Source organism: Opisthocomus hoazin, chromosome 1 (genome assembly GCF_030867145.1).
Source record: "Opisthocomus hoazin isolate bOpiHoa1 chromosome 1, bOpiHoa1.hap1, whole genome shotgun sequence".
Classification (NCBI taxonomy): domain Eukaryota; kingdom Metazoa; phylum Chordata; class Aves; order Opisthocomiformes; family Opisthocomidae; genus Opisthocomus; species Opisthocomus hoazin.
Genome location: NC_134414.1, coordinates 90,265,134 through 90,290,374, shown reverse-complemented (window position 1 = coordinate 90,290,374; position 25,241 = coordinate 90,265,134). Strand labels below are relative to the sequence as shown.

The 25,241-nt window shown below is 40.3% G+C and overlaps 1 protein-coding gene across 1 annotated transcript; it reads right to left on the bottom strand.

The window, feature by feature from the left end:
* Positions 1-1,268: 1,268 nt before the first annotated feature.
* SYAP1 (synapse associated protein 1) lies at positions 1,269-25,238 on the bottom strand. Its single transcript, XM_075428945.1, has 9 exons — positions 24,930-25,238; positions 17,721-17,839; positions 15,345-15,411; positions 13,671-13,744; positions 13,195-13,334; positions 11,366-11,511; positions 4,970-5,028; positions 3,822-3,969; positions 1,269-2,279 (listed from the first exon to the last, which is right to left on the bottom strand). The coding sequence occupies exons 1-9, from the start codon at positions 25,123-25,125 to the stop codon at positions 2,152-2,154; spliced, it is 1,077 nt and encodes a 358-aa protein (XP_075285060.1). The 5' UTR covers positions 25,126-25,238; the 3' UTR covers positions 1,269-2,151.
* Between the last annotated feature and the right edge of the window lie 3 nt (positions 25,239-25,241).

The window sequence follows — 25,241 nt, the reverse complement described above, 5'->3', positions numbered from 1 at the left end:
CGTCAGATTCAGCCTTGCTACATAAATGCCTTTTTAAATGCAAATTGAAGTAGCAGGTTTTTTTGGGGTTTGTTTTTTTTTTTTTACATACTTGCTTTTCATGAAACTTGGAAAACCAAGTTTTTACATGTAGAAGCCATCTGTTATGAGAGATGGAGTTTAATATCTATAACCATTATATAGGCTATGCTTACATGAAAAGAAAGATGAGGCCTGATGTACAAACCCCATGCAAATAAGCCCGTCATACATCTGAAAACACTAGGAATGATCAGTTTGGATTTTAAGAAAGCGGACATTTGGAGCAGTCATGTTGAGCTCTCTGTCATCCAGGGAAGATTTGCCACTATCAGAATCAAACTACCCTTCTTTTTAGAAGGTGTCATGTCAAACTGTGCAGTGGGCAGATCCTAATGTCTCCAGCCTAAATCTACGCATGGTTGCATTTCTCAAGAGTAAACATTAAGCTTTGAATACTCTGATTTTTGTGAGTGTAACAGATTTAAATTTGTGGCCTTTAATTCATCCCAGATATAAAAAGCTCCTAAAGTACCTCTTATTTACCATGGCTTATCTTGCATGTGTTAACTAAAAGTGAAACACACTATAAAAATACAAGTCGTGCTTAAGATGATTTGTAGTTGAGAAAGTCTATGGTAATAAGGAAACTAATTTGAGAACCCAAATGCGTGCAAGTTTAAAACAATTATTTTTCCACACTGAGAAATACAGGAGGGCTTTCTGTCCAAGTTGCTAATAGAGACAATCTTAAATAGTCCTTTCTTCCAGTAACAGCAGTTAAAACCAAGCTCTTTTCAATTCCCACTGGATGAATATTGACTGAATAGTTACAGCTATAATATTTTCAGTCTCTTTACAAAAGTCTTCTGCAGAATTATGTCATTGAGACAGAGCTTACTGTACGTAATGCCTGTAATTCAATTGTGCTTAATGGCTCCTACCTACTTATGTTACCATTTTCTTTCATAATTGGAATGTCATGAATGTTTTGTCACAGAGGTTTATGAAATAGATGAACAATAGAACATCAAATTGTCATTTATATATATTCAGATACTGAATTAATGGGTACAACTACAGAAAACGTACAGATGCCTAAGAAGAACCAAAAAATCTTTTGAAGAAAACTATTTTTTAAATTTAAATTCCATGTCTTAAGCACTGTCACAAAGTATATTTCTGAAATTTGTATAAGTGTGAAGTACGTTTGCCCCTCCCTCTGCCCTCCCTCCAAATAAATGAGCCAATTTTATACATATCTACAGTATTTAATAAAGATGTCCAAACTAGCCAAAGTTTTTACATAAATGTTTCAGCACTTAAAGAGAAATATTTAATTTGCTCTCACTCAGACAGCAAAATTAAATGAAAACATAATAGTCTTCTGAAGAAAGAATGCATTAAACCATTTCTCTCTGTGGGGAAAGGCAATATCTTAATATGATGATTTAACAAAAACAACAGTTTAATTCAAGCAGTTAATAACTCTGTTCTTATTTAAATGCTTAAATGTTTGCCACTTAATCATACCTGACCAATAATTACTCAGTACTTCTTCTGGGATCTGAATTAGTATTTTTTAAACAAATTATTGAAGTTCTTCTATAAATCTTTGGCTAGATACATTGAGGAAGTTAAATACACATGAAAACTACAAGCTACAGGTACCTTAAAAATAGTACACATTTACAGATTATACAGGGATCAGAGTGCAAATGTGACGAGAGAGTAATTTCCAAGGACTAAGTTACAACATCCATTTTTACATCCCAAAGAGAAGGCTGTAGACAAAAAAAACTGAGATTCTTAGATTTAGAAATCTCTTTGTAGAGCTTCTTGACCACCTAAAAATACCTCAAACTAAACTGTTGCTTCATGTAATAATGTTATCGCTTTTAATTATGACATGTAACCTGAAGTCTGTCTCCTCTTTTTTTTTCTTTTGAAGAATGTAGAAGTTCAGAAACTGCTCATATAAAGAACAGAAATACTGGTTGCATCCCCATATGGAATTATAACTATTTTAGATTTTTTTGTCTTCTGAAGGTCTTTTGTAAGCAAAATATGAAAGCAGAAATCCACGTCAGTCCTCAGAAAAAGCTTAGGGTTATAGTGATTTTGTGAAAATGCTTAATTTTCTTCTTGCAGCATTTCTTCTATTTCTTTATCCCAGTTTTCATCACGCTTTTCTGATTCTGTCACCACCTCATACTCTTGAAGCTCTTGTTGTAATTCCTTTTCCCAATCAGCAGTTTCTTCTACAAGACATAAATGATGTGTACAGATGAACTTGATAATACAGAATGCCACTTATTTATAGAAAACTAGATGAATTTGCACTGAATCTCTCATATCCCACAAACTTTATGGACAATTCCCCTTAAAAACTACAGAAACTTCAAGATCAGAAATTTCATCGTCATACTGACCACAGATAGGAATTCATTAATATACAAGTCTATATTCCTTTCTGTATACTCTAATAAAGATATAAAAAGCAAATATGCAGCTTAGTCATAACAAGCGTCCCTTTGCAAGCATATTTCCTGTAGTCTTTCAGTCTACTATCAACTGAATCTTCCTTTGTAGTTTTAAATTTCTGGGGAAAAAAAAAATCAATGAAGTTCATAAGTGTGTTGGATATACTGGTGGTGGTGGGGAATCAAGATCAAATACTGTGGATAATTTGAAAAAAGAATGAGGTATTCTTGCTGACATTTGTAGCTAGGCAATTTCATTTAATCAGGGTTAAAGGTACTCATGTTTCATACTTCAGGGCTAAAAATGAGTCAGAAGGCATTCCTGTGTTGTTAATCTCTGTTTTAATTAGCTCTACCTACCATATGCAAGAGTATGGGGGAGGAGATGGGTGTCTGATGTGTTACATCTTGGTTAGTACTTCAGCCTAGATATGAAGGTATGCAATTCCATAGTCTAAGTCACTAAGGCCAGCTGAGATTTCTCTGAACAAATTACACATTAATGACTGACTGAAACACTTCCATCAAAAAGCTAGATGCAAGGAAGTGATACTACTTATTAGAATCCTCAAGCCTGGATATGTATTGGAAAGAAAACCAATTTCAGAAAACAAGGATTCAGCAACATCCAAAACACACTGCAAGATGAATTCTGAAAATTGTATTAGGATAAGCATCTACATATACAAGTGTCTTCACAGTAAATTGTTCATTGTGTATGGCCACAGTCTATCACATCAGATTATTTTTATGCTTTTTACACTGATACTAGTTCTCCTGAATTATTTTAAGTATAAGCCCCACTTTATTTCTTCTTATCGTTCTTAAAGTTATTTGTTAAAATTTAACTGTTCCAAATGCATGTAAACATTTTACAGCAGAGGCATCTGCAAGCTCACCATCTGGTGCAAACACTGCCTTTTTAGCTGGTGTCACAAGAAGAAAACACAGCCTGACTTGCAAATACTGTACTTTACCTACAAGGGTGTCAATTGAAGAAAAAAAAAAGTTTGTACATGTAAGGACACATGAAGCAGCAGGGAAAGGAGGAGGCAGACAGAAAAAAAATACTCCAGTGTCACTTTCATAAATGAGACACCTAAAAATTAGTAGGTTCTTTGGATTGAAACTCCTCACAGCTAACAGTCTGTATAAGACGTGGTTTGACTGTGGTGAGAGTTATAATTCATTTCTGCAATATTTCATTGCAGGTTATTTCATACACTTTGAAAAACGGTCACGAACCAGCTTTCCTAAACAGAATCACATTTTTTTTTTTAATATCAACCTATCTTAGAACTGCTTAATTTAAGACTTTACCTTCTACTACTGAAGTCTCTTCTTTCTTTTTGTCTAGCACCAGTTGTTCCATTTCTTTCCTTAGGTCTTCCTGATTCAGATTACAGGCATCAAAAGCATCACTCACAAATTCTGATACACCTGGACTTGTGGAAATCTCTTCCTCCTCCTGCAGTAAGACAGTTTTGTATAAGCATATCCAAAAAGGGGGAAAAATGTCACCAATACATACTTCCATTCACGTGACTGACTGCCTTTTAAATACACTCAGCAAAAAACCCAACCAAATGCATTACTCTGACTTTTTCTTCATGGGCTATTTTCCTTTAAGAGTATTTTTGTACAGACAAAAATGTTAGATAGTTGTACTGAAAATGATCTACTTTTCATCCTAGGCTCCTTTCTGTGTTCTCTGAACAACTTTAATTCTGTTTTTGTAATCTTCAGAAACAACAATAAACTCCTAAGTAGTTTAGAACTGTACCTGAGATTAATATTAAATTTTGACCACAATTCAGTAAGTTTTCTACGCACAAGTAAGATTAAGAGAGGACTGTTCTTTGGAAATCTCTCTAGCTTAATTTAGTCCACTGCATGTTATCGGGAAGTGAATTCACAGCTCTGCTTCTGCCAAGAGTGCTCTCTGGCACTGATTTTAAAATGCAGAAATAAACAAGGGGCATTATGTGTCCAAGTTAAAGGTTTTTGCAGTATCAATCAAAACTCTTCTTTCTGTTGCAATAAAACAATATTGCTATTGAATCATTTGGAACTCCTGTACTTAAGCCTGACAACTGGTGAAGAGTTGCACAGAACACGGCACATGAATCTATTTTAATGAAGGTACTCCTTGTGTCTAAATACAGTACAAACCTCCTACTCCAAACATTCTGGAAACGTTACACTTCAGAGTAAAAACATGTTTTATTATAACGTGAAGGATACTAATGAAAGTATTCTTCAGATAAGCTACTGGTTTTTATACGGAAAATGAGTTTAAAGTGTATGCACTAAAAATTATGATCACAGCAGAAGAGCAGCAGATTAGAACTGTCAGATATTACATTATTATGGTTTCATAGCACAACTCACTCAAGAGGATGCATAATTACCTACTAAGTATCAGTTTCACATACTAAATATCAGATAAAACATAACAGCATTTTTACCTCTTGAGATTTTATTTGTGGCTTTATTGTAACAGGCGGTGTCTTTGGCCGTACTGTTTCTATCAAGAGGGAAAAAAAAGGTAGATTACATTTAAATATATAAAGATCTCATTTAATCTGCACAGCTATTAAATGTAAAAGGAAATATTGTATTTTAAGTTTTAAGGAATCCTGGTGATTAAAGGCTGAATCAAGCCATAGGCAAAGCTTTGCAACAACAAAACGGAAGAGAAGCAATTTTCTATTCTTAATTAAGGCAAAATTAGCAAACCATTTCCTCATTATGACTCCAAAGTTAAATCACAGGAACCCCTCTGGCCCTCAAAATGACCCAAAGAACTACATAAATAGGAACAGATGGGAATCTGAAAGAATGTCTTCTATAAAACACTTAGAGATTGCACCACGTCACAAGATCCTGATATACATTTACAAAGGTGTAGACTTGGTCATGAAATCCGGTTACTGCCTATCACAGAAGTTCCCGAACTCTCCTGATTGGGTACTACTACTGACATGGGCACTAGTTAGCTCATAGGCGTACCAAACTCCATCTGTATGCACACCCCTGAACGCGCGCGAGAAGAGTGCTCCACAGCCTTCATTTCTTTCACACAGGCAACGGAAGTCACTGAAAAACATAAACCCTAGAAGCTGTTGCCGATTTCCTAAGAAAACTCACTGTGCATTCTGTATTTAGTAGCATTGTGCTAGGAGGACAACGATTGTTTACAAGCAAGAACAGATCTTTTTCTTGGCTGGTAAGGGAACACCCCATCTTCTTCCTCGTGCAGCTGTCAGGGTAGGGGAGTCACAATAAAGAGCCAGGTAGCTGCAAAAGCAATTAACATACAGGGCAGGCTGTGGTAGTGATGGAGTGCTTGCTTAGCAGTTCTGTTTGTTTAAACACGCAAAGCAGCACTGAGCTTGCAGCTCTGCTTATCGCAGTGTGCCCAGGTGGACCCTTCCTGCTTACTCAGCAATTTCTGACAGGGGATTTTATTCAGGTTTAACTCCGAAAATTAAGATCAGTTCTAATTAAAATTCCATAATTGGTAGCTGTAACTGCTTACATAGCTCATCTACTCAATGCCCATTGCTCTGTCCCATCCTCTCTTCCTTCCCCTTCTCAGTGTTCAGAGGATCTGTTACTGCACCCAACACCGCAGCCAAGGGGCTCCAGCGCTCCCTGCTCAGAGAGGCTGCAGAACATGGCACTAACTCTGCGCTGTTCGGCATCGAGCGCCCAAAGCACCGCGCAGGAGAGGTGCCTCAAGCTCCATCTGCTGCTCTCACGCAGAAGTGGCACAGCAGCTCTGCACTGGGCTGTGCACCAGTCTGATGTGACTACCATACCACTAGCACTGTTCTGGATCTGCTGGCCTGGCATCTCCTCCTCCTCTGCTGGTGTGCTCTCTGCCCCTGAGGTAACTTTGTTCCCAAGTAAATAGTTACTAATGCCCGGAGAAGGACCAGAACTTGGCATTTCGTTACAGATGTTACATAGCCTCCATACTACAACCTGGCATGTCTTCCATTTGTCCCTTCTTTTTCCCTTTCACATCAACCAAGCTAATTTAACTTTGTAAAAACAGCAGGTAAGGAGGAGACAGAGAGATAAAAATGGAAGACAATTAATTCTATTTTACAGATATCAGTCAGCTTTAAGAAGAAACTCTGAATGTTACGAGGATTTACCAACAGGCAATTACTTCCAATTTTAGCCTCCAGTTAGGGAATCCAACCTTCAAATAGGTTATTTAAATCGAAAATAACAAACATGATTCAGAGGTTCCCAAATCTATGCAATTTTTGAGTCAAACAAAACATGTATTTACTGCAGTCTGGTAAATGTATCTTTGCCATTACAGAATATATGCTCATCAGGACAGTAAATCTATCTGCATATCCTATACTGGTCTTCTGAATTGTATGAGATCCGCAACATGCAACAGTCCAAAAGACAGTGCCTTTTTTTTTGTGTATAGTTTTTTATGGTGTGGGTTTTGGTTTTTTTTTAATGGAGATTTTTTTGTTTTCAGTCACAATGCTACTTCTACTGGAATAACTCTTTGGGTATTATCCAGCAAGTTTCTCTTTGACTGGCAATTTTCAAGGGTTTGGATGACTCAAAGATAACAGTTTTGCTGTTCAATAGGGTCAGTTGCCATCTCCTGCGGAGTTGAGACCCTAATTAAAACAGTCCTAATATGGCAAATCTGAGTACTGTACTGTTAAAAAAAAAAGGTTATGCTGCCCTACAAACTTACAATTTGAGACTGTCCATTTAACTACATATTTATCTTGCATAAAGGAAACCTTCACCACTGTAATTAACAATAGAATAACTTCTTGTGGGAAAATAATGGAAGATTGGCAAGAAGGACTGTGAACACGCTCAAGTGACTTGCAGCTGGGGTGTCGAAAAACATGTATATCACAGTAATTGTTGTTTGGCCTTGTGTTCTGGACAAGCAGAACATCTGTGTTTCGATAACATAGCACTGTGATAGACTTAGAGGCACCCTATCAAACATCCTTGAGATTCCTGCCCTGCTGCTGGAAACATCAAAGCACAGTGGTAAACTAAGCCTGTGTGAATCCTTGATAAACAGGTGAAAACAGCAGGCTTGCTGATCCTCTAGCATGGACCGAGCTCCGTGGTGCCTGCCTCCCCGCTTGCGTGCCTCTGCCCGGGTGCTGCTTCGGGGATCCCCCGGTTGGTGACGTAATGAAAATAAATTCACTCTTCACATTTCTTCTGTGTCTTTGTGGTTGTTCCTGCGTCCTGCCTGTGCCGGCTCACACACTTTTATTTGACTAGCCAGTCAGCCACAACAGTAGCAGATGTGGTTTTTTCTCAGATAGGTTTACTGAAGCCATGATATGCAAAAATAGACATCAAATAAAAAGCTCAGTGGAAAGGGGAAGCATACTGATAGTAAACAGACTTCACAGAGTATATGCTTGTAAACAACAGTGAAGAAAATATTTTTTTGCAGAGTTTATGTTTCTAATCTTTCCAAATGCAACCTTTTCCTCTATACAAAGGACCAAATGCAGCAGCAAATGAAAGGATCCGATACTGAAAGATCTATTGTGAGACACTACAGAAACCAAAGGAGGAGACAGTCACTACTCTTAATAGTCTATAATGTAATCCTATCAGTTGGTGTAATAAAAAAAAATCCAGAGGAACAGAAATACAAAAAAAATTTTAAAAATCACAACAATAAGGAAATACAAGAAAGAGAAAATTAGATAAATGCATTCAGATGTCAGTTAGGTGCAAAAGTTTATGAAATGATGAGAATCCCAGCAATTTCCTGAGTTGATGGCACCCACATAGCGTAACAGTAAACAAAATTTGCTCACAGAACACAACAAAAATGGGAGCTGAACATGGTGGGAGTGTAGAAGTGACATGACATGAACAGGTAAGCAGGAAATGAGCCTAAATACAGTCTGCACTGAAAGGTAAAGACAAAAGCTTTCTGTTAGGATGAAAGAGTTAGTGTGGAACATCTAAGAGCAGCTCTTTCACACAAGGAGAAAAGATTAAGTCTCAGATTCCACAAAACTGATCAGTTGTTTCTCCATACAATCACATTTCCTCTATTGCTCTTCTGTGTCTACGGAGAGAAAAGAACGTGCTTCCAATGTATGGAAACAGTAGGAAGATTCACGTTCATGTAATTCTCAACTTCATTTTTTAACCTGCACTTACTTTAAATTGAAGGTACAGAAAAAAACCAAACCAAACACAAGTTCTCTATTCCTTTGCTTAAAGCAAATGCTATTGAACTATACTGAGCAAAAGAATTACATCATTATAGTAAACACATAAATCATGAGCTATTTCTATACTGTCTTTGTCAGTCTTCCCAGGGAGGGAACCCTGCTCCCTACAGGCTACTGGTGTGTGCTGGCAATAGCTAACTCTCCTCAAAGGCTAAGATCCTCTGGAGTCTACATGGCCTGTAGTCACTTTGCACAGATTTGGCCTAGATCTTCTCTGTGCTCCATGTAACATGCTCAAGTGAGGCCACGATATTTTTTAACTTACTAAGTCTGCACCAGTACAGGCTCGGGGCAGACCTGCTGGAGAGCAGCTCTGTGAAGAGGGACCTGGGTGTCCTGGTGGATGACAGGTTGACCATGAGCCAGCAGTGTGCCCTGGCTGCCAAGAAGGCCAATGGGATCCTGGGGTGCATTAAGACAAGAGTGGCCAGCAGGTCGAAGGAGGTTCTCCTCCCCCTCTACTCTGCCCTAGTGAGGCCCCATCTGGAGTACTGCGTCCAGTCTGGGCTCCCCAGTTCAAGAAAGATGAGGAGCTACTGGAGAGAGTCCAGAGGAGGGCTACGAGGATGATGAGGGGACTGGAGCATCTCTCCTACGAGGAAAGGCTGAGGGACCTGGGCTTGTTTAGCCTGAAGAAGAGAAGGCTGCGAGGGGACCTTATAAATGCCTACAAATACCTTAAGGGTGGATGTCAGGAGGATGGGGCCAGACTCTTTTCAGTAGTGCCCAGAGACAGCACAGGTGGCACAAACTGAAGCACAGGAAGTTCCAGCTGAACATGAGGAAGAAATTCTTCACTCTGAGGGTGACAGAGCACTGGAACAGGCTGCCCAAAGAGGTTGTGGAGTCTCCCTCTCTGGAGATATTCAAGACCCGTCTGGACAAGGTCCTGTGCAGCCTGCTGTAGGTGACCCTGCTTTGGCAGGGGGGTTGGACTGGACAATCCCTAGAGGTCCCTTCCAACCCCGAACATTCTGTGATTCTGTGAAATAGCACGAGTAGTGTTTCTATGACTGACAGCATGCCATTCAACATGTGGACATCCTGCAGTGTTTAAGTGTATATAGCCAATTGGGACAGCTGAGAGCTGTCCTGGATAACAGAAGTCAGAATTGGTGCCTCTTGGTCTGCAGGAGCTTCTGGAGTGACCTGTCCTGTCAGCATTGCCTGAATTTTAACTCAGAGAAAACTACTTTGTTCACTCTAGATAGAGACCTTGCCTATGCTAACACACACGCACTCTGAACCGAACATACAACAAACAGAACAATACAAATTGACAGCAAAGGCACGCACACACAAAAGCTTGAAAAATTACTACATTCCTTTTTGAAAAGTTATCTTCTATGCAACCTGTAAGCCCAGCTCTGTAATTCCCTTTGTAACCTCCACTTCAGCCCAAGGTTCAGCTGCCTGTGTTCAAGGAACCAAGACCCGGCTGAGTAATCTTAGCTCAGGCTGTTTAGAACATTACCAGGTTATGCAGAAGAGCTGTGAGAAAGTCTGTAAAAAGCCAAGAGAGGTGAAATTAGAAAGTGAGGTAGGATTAGAAAGATGGGATCATTAGCAGTGCAAGGACTCCAGAGGAAAAATACCAATATGGAAAGATATATCTGAAAGGAAGGAAAAAACAAGTCAACTTGGTAGTGATCAGTTGGTTGTCAGTCAGGCCAGCAGTATCAACAGGACATCAGCATTGATGGATGTCATCACGGATGATGACAATTTATTGGTGTTGGGGATATGAGAATCTGTTCCAAGGTGCAGCAAAGGCTTTCTCCTTCTGCCTAATGCCTACCCAGCCTGCCAAAATTCTTCAGGTGTCTTACCAAGGGCAGTGAGCATACCTAGCTTAAGCTAAGATTTAATGAGCTACTCATTATCTTTTGTGTCTTAACCAGTAACTGCTTTACACTCTTTAAATTGCATATATTCCTGCTTGTAGAATTTGTTTGCGTGCATATAAAGATGCTCAATGATTCCTAAGAGCGTTAATAAGAATAATCTGTATAAACTGATCAGTGTAACTGCAGATGCCTATGTTGAAGTGACTTTTTCATCTCAAGGTTGAATGCCAGGTAGCCTCCTGGTCCCCATCTTCCTCCATTTCTATAATGCACTGTGTGCCTTTCCACATCCTGCACATGTCTCTGCCTCCACCACTGGAGTAATTCTATTCCCATATCACTATGTTTGCCTGAGGCCTAAGCAAAAGTCAAGAGCAAACCATAGGCCAGCTGGCTGGGTTGAGTAGTATCTGTTGTCTTATTAGGTGAACCAAAAGGTACCTCCTGCTTCTTTCTGACAAGTCAAAAAAACACACCAGACACCACTAGTTGTCTTGAGCTGTTACAAGCCAAGTACAAAATTCCATCTTTTGAGATTCCCACTCTTTTGACAAAGCTGGCTGAAATTGGAAAACGGCTTAAAAGCACTAGGAGTCCCCTCTTCCCCTACCTGGACAAACAGACCAAGTATGATGAGAGAAGCTCTGATTTCACAGGAAATCCAGGATAAAAATCTGATGTCACCTGATGCACACAGTCAGTATGCATGACACTAAATGAGCTGTGCTAAAACAAATCCTTTCCATACCTTTCAGCTGACTATCTTCTTCTCTGCCTTTGTTCTCTTCTTTTCCTACTGCTTGCTGTTGAGCTGCAAGTGCAGTGAGTTGTGCAGACTGTTTAATTAGGGACACCCTGTAGAAATAATTTCTCCAGAACACCTCCTCCTTTACGCTAAAGAGAACAAACAGATTTTGATTACTACATTTAGAAATATGGATCCTTTTACCATCTAGCAATGAAATAAAATTAAATACACAAAGGGAAGGAGTAGACATAGCTGCCTTCTAAGTAAAAACTCAGAAATCTGTGATATTAACAGCTTAAAAAAATCCATCATTGTAGAAGTTCTTGATCTCTTACAAGACAATTACAATGGACTTGAACACATAATATTATAATAGTAATGTTATTTCTTTAGAAAAAGCTTAACAGCATGCAGCAATACATAATTTGGAACAATATTATGCTGTTCCATCTCTCTTGCCAAATTATGTAAACAAACCCAACAAGCCAAATAACTCTGTTCACTTACTCTCTAAAACCAACATTCTGTTACTGTCAAACTATATTCACCTACATCTTCCCCAGACCTCAGGGGGAACTGAAACATCTCTGATCTATAGGCAGAAGCCATTCCTAGTTTGCAGCAGAACTATTTCACTATCTTCACATCTTTCAGCATGCCTGCAGGACCTTCAGTAACTGGAAACTGCCATCACAGAAACAACCACCTCGGGTTAAGTGGGAGACTATCCCATTTCATAGGTAACATTTCCCCCTGATAGTTCTCCAGCAAGCAAGAAAAGACCCAACTTTAATCCAGAAGGAAGAGAAGCCAGAAATGACAGGACCTGCGGGAAGGAATGTGTGTAGGAAAGAAAGAAAGAAGAGAGCGAAGTTACCTTCCTGCCCATTCAGGCAAACAGCGACTACTGAGATCAGGAAAAAAAACCCGTTAAGCAATGGGGTAGCATGGGCAAGGATAGCATGACCAGAAGCTGAAGACAGAGCATCAGAGACAGATCTGATGAAGACTTAGAATATGGGCATAGCTTTAGGACTGACAGCAACAAAAAACAGCAGGGAAGGGGGTAAATAAGGAGCTGGAAAGGCTTATAAAAGGAGGAGACTTAAGATAGAAAAGCACACAAAGATGTTTTCTTTCCTGTTTCCATCCTCAGACAAGAGACTGATGTTGGGCACTCCTACTTAGCAAGAATGAAACAAACTTAAGGAGCAGAGTCTGGGAGTGGGCAAGGAAGGAGAACAGCACTGGAATAAAGCTGGGATCAAGAAGCCATACTGGAACAGGACATAACTGCTGGGACAAAGACCTCATGGATCTTTTAGTTAGGTCCACTAGGACGGCAGTCACAACACAGTGCTTTTCCCATTGCCTATTCAAAACCAGCTTTTCTTGCTTGTATTGCTGCTGTTTTGTAATGCACTCTTTTACTGTTCCTCCATGGCGCCTCTGACTATCTAATAACCTTTTTGAGGTGTCAGTTACACCAACAGATCTGAACATTTTTGTTGCTGCATTTACCTTTGGGAAAAAGATTTCAATTAATTTAGCACATTGGACTTAGAAAAATTTAATGCCTCTCTCATGCTTAAGTCAACAGGTCCTTATTAGCTCTGAATTTCTAACAGATCTACTTCTATTCTTTCCTCCAATTGCTAAGCTGCAATATTCGTGCATTCGAAATTAGCAGATATAAAATACATACAGAGGAAGTACGTAAAGAAGGAATTGAAGGAAGTGAAAAGAAAAAGGAATATACAAATAAATACAAATACTCACAGACACATTAAAAGTACAACCATACATAGTTACCAGCAGAAATTACTTACTGTTTGGGAACAAGATCAAACCTCATCCTATTAAGAAGTTCATCTTCTTGTAACATCACCATTGCAACAGGGTACATTTGATCAAAGTCAAAATTAAACTGCACACCTGCTGGAGGATCCCGCAGAAAATTTCGTTTATCCTTTGAAGAACATACTTATGGTCATTAATTGATATTAGGATATCATATTTCACACACGAGAACATCAAAGCAATCCCACTTCCCACATAATTCTATCATACCACAAAGGTGTAAAGCCCTTATAAAAATAAAAAAATATATTGGGGATCTACTTTGGCTCAAGTTGATACTGAAAGAGCTATTTATTCTCGCACGTGATCAGTGTAGTGACAGACACACTAAAAAAAGTATACTGAAAATGCATAGTTTAATAATGCCAGCCAAACTTATTTTGAAAAAAAGTTTTAACCTCTCCAACAGAAAAATTTCAAATTTTACAGGAAACAAAATACTCACTGCTGATAAGGCTAGTATTTGTTGTTGAATTGTTTCTTCTTCATTGCTGTCTACCCAGGGAGGCACTGCTGCTTCTGTTGTTCAAAGGAGGAAAATAATTGCACATATATTACTTTTTTTAAAAAAGCAAACCACTTTATATAAAGTAACATATAATGTCACACAAAAAAGCAGACTGACATCAGTAAGTCAATTCATTGTTCCTTTTTCCTAAATTAAGTTCACGACATATGAGAGAAACTCTAGGAATGGATCTTCACTTATCAGAGATAAAAAAAAATCAAAATAAACAGTTACTGATTTCTGTTATTGCAAAATTAAAACTGTGGGAATTTCTTTGCACTCTGTTCAGTCAGAACTTGGGGCCTCTTAGTTAATACTGAAGTAGTGCTGTATAACTTATTAAGCTGCCTGCAAACAGAAATTTCTAGATTTACTTTAAACATGTAAACTTTGTCTAAATTAAGTTTTCAAAATCATTTACTATTGTATTAATTTTCTGACACTCAGAAGACACCACTTCTTGAACGATGGAGAAAAATAAGTTACAAATTTCTTTGAAATGACGTTATACACTGAACAAGCATACTCAAGTTCAGCTAATTTATATATTTACACAGATACTTCCAAAATAGTTCTGTAGGCTGTACACAGAGGAAAAGAAACTATTATAGATGTATAGAAATCTATTAATCTCCTCACTGTCAATGCAAATTCAGCTTATAGAGACATTATGATGCATCTGTAACACTTAATAAATAACTCTTGTGCACTTAAAACCAACAATGCTTATTTGCCTATGCACCTGGTATCAGCAAGATCTTTCACCCACATGGATTCACATCTGACACTAATGCTTCTTTCAGTTAGGCCATCTGTTATGCCTGCTTTCATCAGTCTACCTACCTATTTTCATGAAACTTGTAGAAATATATTAACAGATGCCAAAGTCAACTAACAGAGACAAAAAGACAGAACTACAGAATGCGATCACATAAGCAGACTTGCAAGAAGAAACCAGACTAACATACTAACTACAGACAATATGAAAAATTTTATCACAATCCATTTAAAACCAGCTCATTTTCAAGATTAACGATAGAGCTACTAATTATCCAAACTGTCAGAAATTACTGCATTCAAGTAGCACATTAGAAGAGACAAAAGCCAATGATGAAATGCAATGGAGAAAAAAAATGGTGTTTATTTTGAAGTCTCAAATAGATCCACTGATGTCAATAGTACATGGGTGGATAACTCAAAGGATTTAGATGACATAATTATAAAGCAAAAGAGCAATTATGCCTTTAATGTAAGCAGAGCAACTCTTACAGCGAAACTAATTAAATACTATAGTGCAAACCCTAACCCATGTTTTTCATTTCATTATGAAAAAGTGACATGATTGCTAAAGCTCAAAAGAAAGGTCACCAGCATGCCTGTTTTCAATAAATACACAGGCTTTACAAGATTCAAAAGAAGAATAAGAGATCAGCTTTGCCAGCACAGTGATCTTAAAAATGTCATCTGCCTATCAATATAAGTTAAGTTCTGCCATAATATGTTTCATTAAACAGTTTTGATAGATTAGGTTTAGATATAGCTCAGTTATCCAACCTGCAACAAGTTTTAGTTTATGTACTATTATGTATTAGCAAAAACAGCATACGTTACCTGATTTTTTTGTTTGCTGCTCTTGGACAAATTTTTTCTGTTCCTTCTGAAAATCTCCAATAATTGTCTAAAATAAAAATTAGGGAACCACAATAATAATAATAATAATAATAAAAATTTGACTCTTCTTGTTTCATGTTCACTCTGAAAATGCTTTCAAATACACTGCAGTATCATATTCTTATATCCCTGGTGGCCCTTTTTATAAGTTAAAGGTGTTTCATGGAAATTATACATTCACCTTTACTGAAACATTTGATTTTGCCTTTAAAATTTTAAATTATTGTGTACGCTCTCACAATTATATTTACAAATTTATCAAGTTCGGGGGACAAAAAAAAAGGAAAATCCTAGCTGATAATTTGAACATCAACACAGTATGCATATACACTTACCACCTTACCATATCAAATAGAGACAACATAGACTAACTGTTTAGACCTATTTAAACATGTTTTTAAAGCATTAAACACGTAAAGATACCCTTGGCCTTACGGTAAGTTTCAACAGTTGCCCAAGAAATTGCCACTGCAATAAATAAGACTCGTAAAATTATTAAGTATGATTTTCAGAATGTCTGCTTAGCTGAAATAAAATAATTTCTCCATTTATGTTGTTCACAAATTTTCATAAAAAAACTATATTCAGAAATATCCTATGTTGAATTTAGAAATAAAAAATGGGAGAATGGTCTCAGAAGTCAGTATGCCATAATCTAGAAGCAACAATGCAAATGTTGTTCTGTAGTTGAAAGCAGAGGCTTGAAGCAGAAATGTTGTTCTGTAGTTGAAAGCAGAGGCCGTGAAGCTAGAAATTAATATTTAAAACCACTCACAAAATAAAAATTTTTAGCAGCGAGGTCTCTGGCTTAACAGTTGCCAGAAAGCATGCCAGTCTTCAGGCTACATCCTGATAAATTCCTAGAAATTTTGTTTTCCTTCAACAACCTCACATTTCAGTTTATGATTAACCTCAGTAAGAGAACTACTGTAGTGCCTGTTATACAAATAGATCATTGTGGTTCCTCCTGGTTGTAAGTTATACGAATTTTTGGTATTTATGAAATAAAATAATTTACATAGTGTAAGACAAAGCTTTACAATGATACAGCTATAATCTGTTTCTCCCCTATATAAACTTATTAGTCAAAACAGGGAATTCATATTACTCTAAGAAAGAAGGAAATGGTATTTTAGGCATAAATTATGCTGTAGGTACTTAGCTACTGTTTCTTATGAGCTTGTTATTTGTTTCTTAAATTACCAAATAACCTTCTTACTAAATTTTTCCTTTTTGATGTGAATCAAAATTATATTAGACTCTAATACACTGTAGCAGGAAATATAACTCCGCTATTAGAGATGTCACTAAAAAGGCAATGAAATCTGGAGACAAAATTTGGTCATAACAAATTTAAAAGTGTCATTTGATGATTAATTTAGAAAATAATATGAAAACTAATTATATCAACAAATTGAATTTCGTAATATAAACCCCCACCCCCCCCCAAAAAAAAAAAAAAAAAGAACTGCTTTAGTTCCCCTGAGGGAGTGTTTGAGAGAGGAGCAGGAGGGGTCAGCCCGCATCTCCCATGTCTGACACTCCTGGATGCACAGTCCCGCTACAGCTGGGTTGGTTTTGGCCAGTTCCCTTTCCAGTCCAAGCTACCCTCGTTAACAAACGTAGAACAATACATAACACTTATTGCTGCCCGCTCCCCACCCCAACCCTTTCTGCCAAGTTCATGACTTGAAGCACTGGCAAAAGATAAGCAACTGGAGCTGCCAGCCAGGAACAGCGAGGGTAAGAGCTAAGTGGCAGGGTCAGGGTGGGGGGAAAGAACAGGACAATAGTAAGCTGTTTTATTAACTCATTCGGTCTTATGAAACCATACCAATATAGCTCTAGGATCTTAGTATACAATATCCACAAAGCTGACCTTATTCTGAATCTTGTTTCAGAGATGCATTTAAGACACAAGCTACAGCATTCCTCTTTCCACTTAAATAAACTGGGGGAAAAAAACCAATTCACACATCTCCCAGATGTCCTCAAATTGCCTGTTTCTACTAATTCTTCCAGCCTTGCCTCCTATGTCAGCATTTTGCATATTTTCTTCTGGTCTTCCTCCAGCGTACCTACATCCTGAAAGAACGGAATGCAGGTGCAGTACTGGGTAAAGCAAAGTGACCATTTTTTGGCATGTCTACCCTGAATAAACATTTTAGTCATCTCCTGTCATGATAAATAATGTATTTGTGCTTGAAATAATTCCTAAAGCCAGCTTAAAGATGTGTTATCACATGCCACATTTGCCATGTTACAACAACAGTAAGTAAATAGATCTTTTAGATCAAGTATCTAGAAATAAAATACCTTATCAATGATACTGTCGATTTTTCCTTCTTCTACAGACTTCTTTATCGTCTGTGCTGTTTCAGCAACGGATTCAGATATCTTTTTTGTAGCAGCAGTGGCAAAATTGAAGAGGTAACCTTTCACAGATAAGAAGAGAAAGACTTGAAAAAAAGATCTCTTTACATCCAGTTCTCTTACTAGATTTATTTTCCTTTCTCTCCACACCTTTGGATACCTACTTGAAAGTTTCTTTCAAAATCATTTAACCCAGCTTCTAGCCTACAAAGAACTCCTAAAAATCCTATTTATCCTTTTCTAGTTCATAGTCTTCAGTCATGATGATCAAACTGTATGTTTGATCACAGCTTCCTGCAAATAAAACTTTTATACGTGAACCTTGTTTACTAAATCAAACATTTCTAATAGTCTTTGAAATACTGCTTTCCAATTAGTTTTCGGAAGCAATTTGTCTTTCCTAATTTCATTTAAGCATTTAGGAGACATTAAGCAATAAAGTAATTTTAACAACAGTATTAAAACAGAATTACATATATTTAAGAAAATCAACATGCACAGTAAAGTCTAATGAAGGCAGCAAATGCATGAAAAATTTCAGGCAAGTAACACTTGAGATTCCTTCGAAAGTCTTAAGATTTTAAGAGGCTTGTTCCTGAGGGTTGCCCTTTTCTATTTTGCATTGTCTTCCTCTTTTTAGCTCCATGAGAAGCACTGTGACCCTGTTTGCTTATTTTCCTGAATATGTTCAGTGTCAGGGCAGCAGTAACAAATACTTCCAAAGACTAACTTGATTTTTTTATATTGGCAGTGCTGAAGTGAAGAAAGGTGGCAGGGAAAGAACTATGTAGCATGGACTGTTGCATTTTATTATTCGTTTTTAATTAAGGAGAACAAACGTGCAAGCAGCAGATGTATATCACAAACCTTCAGCAACACTAAATATCACTTTATTGACAAAGGATCTTAAAATAACATTAGCATTGTTTATTTCTCAGATAATGACATGATGACACAAGCACTTTGTTACACTGCAATGGTTGTATTATGACTGTAATATCATGGTTACAGTATATACAATAATAAAATGTCAGTAAGTGCCATGGTAAATATAACAATAATTGCAGATGGATCTAGATAGACTGGAGCATTGGACAATCACCAACACCACAAAATTTAACAAAAATAAATGCTGGATTCTGCACCTGGGATGGACTAACGCTGGGCACAAGTATAAATGGGGAGAGGAATGGCTGGAGAGCAGCCTCGCAGAAAGGGATCTGGGGGTGCTGGTCGGCAGCAGGTTCAGCACGAGCCAGCAGTGTGCCCGGGCAGCCCAGAGGACAAGCCGCATCACGGGGTCCATCAAACAGCACAACCAGCCAGTCCAGAGCGGTGGTTATCCTGCTGTGTTTAACACTGGTGTGGCCTCACCTTGAGCACTGTGTGCAGTTCTGGGCCCCACCATTTGAGAAGGATGTGAAGGTACTTGAATTATGTCCAGAGGAAGGCAACAAAGCTGGTGAAAGGGCTGGAAGGAATGTCCTGTGAGGAGCAGCTGAGGACTCTGGGCTTGTCTAGTTTGGAGAAAAGGAGGCTGAGGGGTCTAATTCTAGGGTTAGAAGTAGTAATGGTGGATCTAAACTGCACAGTAACTATCAAAGATATATTTGAGGAATTAGTAAGAATGTAAAACATGTGGGATGGTAAGAATATTTTACTTACTCCAGAAAAATCAACTTTGACTTTTATACAGGGGACTTACAAAAAAAACCAGCACTTCTGTTTCAAACAAACAAAACCCCACCTTCCTCCTCAAGACCTCACAAAAATTCCAGTTCCCTTATGGGTTAGAAATGTAAGAAATAAGCTTACTGTGAAAAAAACAAAAAAAAAAGTTGTTCCAACACACACTTTTTAGCCACTGGTAAAATGAGTTACTTCGGAACATTCATGTCACCTTTTAGAAAGCTAACTGTTCTTTGTGGTTTAGACGATTTTCTCTTCATGATATCACCAAACCAACACTGAAATATGCAGCGGTCTAGCCAGCCCTTAAGCAAACCAGGTTTTTTCTATGTAACCTGCATTTATAAGCCACTGAATGATGGCAACCAAACTTCCTTCAAGTACTTGCTAGGCTCTCTTATATCTGTTATCAGACTTTACAGCCCATCACATGCTTCACATTATCTAAAGTGTAGAAGATCGACATTTTTTTTATATACAGACACTTATACTACCCCCCTTACGACAGTAGAGGAAGCAGCAGCCTAATGGAATTATTTCCTCCCTACCAGCTTTTATTGGTTGTTTTATGTCTCCCTGGAAACTTTCTCATATGCAATTGTTTCAGGTGCAAAAGGTGCGGAAACATTTGCTGTCTAGTGATGGCTTGGTACTGCTGGGCATTTTGGCCAGTCCTGGAACCAGTCCAAAGAGCAAAATGCTTTTCATTTCCATGAAGGGCAAATATCCTTCTGAAGTAAGGTACTTATAAAACCTCAGTAAGAAGTGGTAGTTAATATTAGAAAAATAGAATTAGCGGTGGAAAACAACACTTCCACTTCCAAATAACCAAGAAACTTTCCCTTGCTCTTACGAATCTATGCCTGTATTAAGAATATATTTCGAGCAATATTTCTATTATTAGTTCACATTGACGAACTCTCCTAACCTTTGTAATGATGTGATAATGAGCAAAAAATAATGTATGCAAGGCTTCAGTTTTCCCAGTAGAATTCTTTATGTGCTAGGAGAGTCTTTCCACACAGCTACCCTGCCTGGTTGTTAGTCACACAGATGTTTTCTAGAGTTATCATGTGTTAAAACAGCAACATCCAAATCCATATAAAAAAGCCTTTCCACCACAACCTTCTCTGGTGTCACAGACAATACATCCATGGATCACTAAACCAAATTCTCACTTCCAGAACCAATTATAGGATGGACCACTATACCTGTAACGGTCAATACTTCTTCCTCCGAAATTCAAAGACCTTCTTCCTTCCTGAATAATCAGAGTGACTACCAGATTAGGACTGATTTACAACAACCAGACAAGTTGTTTAGGAAAGACAGACCAACAAGGAGAGGTGGGGGAGTTGCTCTATATGTGAGGGAGCAAGTAGAATGCATTGAGCTTGGCCTGGGGGCAAATGAGGAACAAGTTGAAAGCTTGTGGGTTAGAATTAAGGGACAGGCTCATAAGGGTGACATTATGGTGGGTGTGTACTACAGGCCACCTGACCAGGAGGAGGAGGTTGATGAGGCCTTCTACAGGCAGCTGCAAGCAGCCTCACAGTCACAGGCCCTGGTTCTCATGGGGGACTTCAACCACCCTGACATCAGCTGGGAAGACCACAGAGCTAGGCAGGCGCAATCCAGGAGGTTCCTACAGAGCATCGATGACAACTTTCTGATGCAAGTGGTGGAGGAACCAACAAGGAAAGGCGTGCTGCTGGACCTCGTGTTAACAAACACGGAGGGACTGGTGGAGGATGTGAAGGTCGGAGGTAGACTCGGCTGCAGTGACCATGAAATGGTCGAGTTCAGGATTCTGCGTGGAGGAAGCAGGGCGATAAGCAGGATCAAAACCTTGGACCTCAGGAGGGCTGAGTTTGCCCTCTTCAAGGAGCTACTGGGAGGAATCCCATGGGCCAGGGCTCCCGAAGGCAGGGGGGTCCATGAGTGCTGGTCGCTCTTTAAACATCACTTCCTCCATGCACAGGAGCAATGCATCCCCCTGAGAAAGAAATCTAGCAAAGGAGGCAGGAGACCTGCATGGTTAAACAAGGAGCTTCTAGCAGAGATCAGGCAGAAGAGAAAGGTCCATGGAATGTGGAAAGAGGGGCAGGCCACTTGGGAAGAGTACAGAAACGTGGTGAGAGCATGCAGGGATGCGACGAGGAAGGCCAAGGCTCACCTGGAATTGAAGCTGGCAAGGGATGTCAAAAACAACAAGAAGGGCTTCTTCAACTACATCAGCAGCAAAAGGAAGGCTAGGGACAACGTGGGGCCGCTGCTGAATGAGGCGGGTGTCCTGGTGACGGAGGATGCGGAGAAGGCAGAGCTACAGAATGCCTTCTTTGCTTCAGTCTTCAGTGCCAAGGCAGGCCCTCAGGAATCCCAGGCCCCAAAGGTAAGAGAAGAAGCCTACAAAGAGGACGACTTTCCCTTGGTCGAGGAGGACTGTGTGAGGGATCACTTACGCGATCTGGACGTCCACAAATCCATGGGCCCCGATGGAATGCACCCACGAGTGCTGAGGGAGCTGGCTGATGTCGTTGCTGAGCCACTCTCCATCATCTTTGAGAGGTCCTAGAGGACAGGAGAGGTGCCCGAGGACTGGAGAAAGGCCAATGTCACTCCAATCTTCAAAAAGGGCAAGAAGGAGGACCCAGGGAACTACAGGCCGGTCAGCCTCACCTCCATCCCGGGAAAGGTGATGGAGCAGCTTATCCTGGAGGCCATCATCAAGCAAGTGGAAGAAAAGAAGGTTATCAGGAGTAGTCAGCATGGATTCACCAAGGGGAAATCATGCCTGACCAATCTGATAGCTTTCTACGATGACATGACTGGCTGGGTAGATGAAAGGAGAGCCGTGGATGTTGTCTACCTTGACTTCAGCAAGGCTTTCGACACAGTCTCCCATGATATCCTTCTAGGGAAGCTCAGGAAATATGGGCTGGATGAGTGGTTGGTGAAGTGGATTGAGAACTGGCTGAATGGCAGAACTCAGAGGGTTGTCATCAGCGGCGCTGAGTCTAGTTGGAGGCTGGTAACTAGTGGTGTCCCTCAGGGGTCAGTACTGGGCCCAGTCTTGTTTAACTTCTTCATCAACGACCTGGATGAAGAGTTAGAATGTACCCTCAGCAAGTTTGTTGATGACACCAAACTGGGAGGTGTGGTAGACACACTGGAAGGCTGTGCTGCCATTCAGCGTGACCTGGATAGGCTGGAGAGTTGGGCAGAGAAGAACCTGATGAGGTTCAACAAAGGCAAATGCAGGGTCCTGCACCTGGGGAGGAACAACCCCATGCATCAGTACAGGCTTGGGGTGGACCTGCTGGAGAGCAGCTCTGTGGAGAGGGACCTGGGTGTCCTGGTGGACGACAGGTTAACCATGAGCCAGCAGTGTGCCCTGGCTGCCAAGAAAGCCAATGGGATCCTGGGGTGCATCAAGAAGAGTGTGGCCAGCAGGACGAGGGAGGTTCTCCTTCCCCTCTACACTGCCCTGGTGAGGCCTCAGTCCAGTTCTGGGCTCCCCACTTCAAGAAAGATGAGGAGCTACTGGAGAGAGTCCAGAGGAGGGCTACGAGGATGGTGAGGGGACTGGAGCATCTCTCGTACGAGGAAAGGCTGAGGGAGCTGGGCTTGTTCAGCCTGAAGAAGAGAAGGATGAGAGGGGACCTAATAAATGCTTATAAATATCTGAAGGGTGGGTGTCAGGAGGATGGGGCCAAGCTCTTTTCAGTGGTGCCCAGCGACAGGACAAGGGGCAATGGGCACAAACTGAGGCACAGGAAGTTCCGTCTGAACATGAGGAAGAACTTCTTCCCTCTGAGGGTGATGGAGCACTGGAACAGGCTGCCCAGGGAGGCTGTGGAGTCTCCTTCTCTGGAGATATTCAAGACCCGCCTGGACAAGGTCCTGTGCAGCCTGCTGTAGGTGACCCTGCTTCAGCAGGAGGGTTGGACTAGATGACCCACAGAGGTCCCTTCCAACCCCGAACATTCTGTGATTCTGTGACAAGTATTTGACCACAAGACACAGATAAACTGCTGGAGTTTAGACAGCCCAAGGCAAAGCACAGTAAAGAACCAGGGGGGTTGGAACCAGATCATCTTTAAGGTCCCTTCCAACTCTTACCATTCTATGATATTGATCCAGCATTTGAAAGCACCAGTAAAAAAAAACCAACAAAACAACAACTTTAGCAACCAGCATGGAGATATACTTTGGATTAATTTTATCTAAGAATCTACTATAATGAAGCAGAATTTTTATCTATAGCCAATTACAGCCCTGCCTCATTACAGACAAGTTCAACAAAGTAAAATTCTTTTACTTCCCTATGAAAAACCACAGAAACCCCACACTAATTCATGAAGTACATTATTCTATACAAACACCACTTCTGCTGCAGTGAACAGAAGAGATACTTAAAAGAAATGCTGTTCATTTAGTAACAATTCTGAAAAAGATAACTGAAAGGAACATTTGCAGCCACTTGTTTGGTTCATATTTTAAACAGTCAAGGTTTTTTTAAAATGTTTTTTGATTTCCAGTGAGCCAACATCCTTTAACAGTGCACAGAGTTGTTCATAACTCAATCAAATATTTCTCATTGCCAGTAACTGCTATTTAAAACGAATCTCTGAAATGCAGGAAAATGAAGATGAAATTAGAGAATTCCAAATTAGAGAATTCCAAACTTTCAGCTTCATCAATTGCATGGGATTGTTTCAGAACTGTGGAAGAGACTGGACATGCTGCAAGAAAACCTTCCTCTTCTGAAACACACAGTAGCTATGCATGCCACAGGCTGTAGCTGACACATACATTGCAAAAGAGATGCAAAACAAAGATATGTGAACACATAAAATAGAAAAGGGTAGGAAACAATGACTTTTAAAACCTTTCACCGAGATAATTTTCCATACTACCTAACCTGACCTGAATTATCCCTTACACCTGAAAAGATATGCTTTTCTTTTTTTTTTTTTTTAAAGAGTCTTCAGATCACCTCATAAATTCCGCATCACCGTGCAAGCTACGTTGGAGTTGTTGCTTTCCAGAGGAAAAGTGACTTCTCTTTTACGTTTGTTGAACGGAGCATAAGCATGCTCAACTCACCTTAATCTTAAAAGCTGTAACTGTAACTGTTTAGCTTTAAGTGCCAACGACAAGGACCGGCCACTTCTCCTCTACCCTCTAAAGATGCATTACTCTGGTCTACCTTCCCTCCTCCAGCTGCCACCCGGCGCTGCTCTCGCCACACTGAGCCCGTTCTGCTGCCACCTCTACGTTTTTCTTTTTTTCAGACAGACCCACAGCAGGCTCCCCCCCCACCCCCACCCCGGCCTGACGACGCCAAGGCACGGCAGGCCCCCCCAGAGAGCGAAGCTATCCTTCCACTCGAGCCCTGGCCTTGCATCAGGGCCCCCGGCAGGGACGCGGGGAGCGGCACGGCGCGGGCCGGACACTCACTGCCGAGCCCCTTGGCCTGGCTGAGGAGAGCCTCCGAGTCCGCCTGCGGCTCCGCCGGCTCCGCGCCCTCCGCGGCCGGCTCCGCGCCTGCCGCCGCCTCCTCCTCCTCCGCGGAGCTGCTCCTCTCCTCCGCCGACAGCAGCTTCTCCTCGCCCGCCCGCTCCAGCCCCAGCCAGCTGCCCAGGCCGCGCAACATGGCGTGGGAGCGGCGGCGGCCGCGCTCGGCCGTTCACGGCCACTCCTAAGGCCGAGGGGCCAGCAGGGCTCTGTACGGAAGCCCCGGCTGCCCGCTCCTTCCGCATACGCCACTTC

Coding starts and splice junctions, on each gene's coding strand:
- SYAP1 (XM_075428945.1), bottom strand. CDS start 25,125: ATGTTGCGCGGCCTGGGCAGCTGGCTGGGGCTGGAGCGGGCGGGCGAG. Junction 13,745..15,344: donor GCAGCAAACAAAAAAATCAG/GTAACGTATGCT, acceptor TTTGAACAACAG/AAGCAGCAGTGCCTCCCTGG. Junction 13,335..13,670: donor AAATACTAGCCTTATCAGCA/GTGAGTATTTTG, acceptor TGTTCTTCAAAG/GATAAACGAAATTTTCTGCG.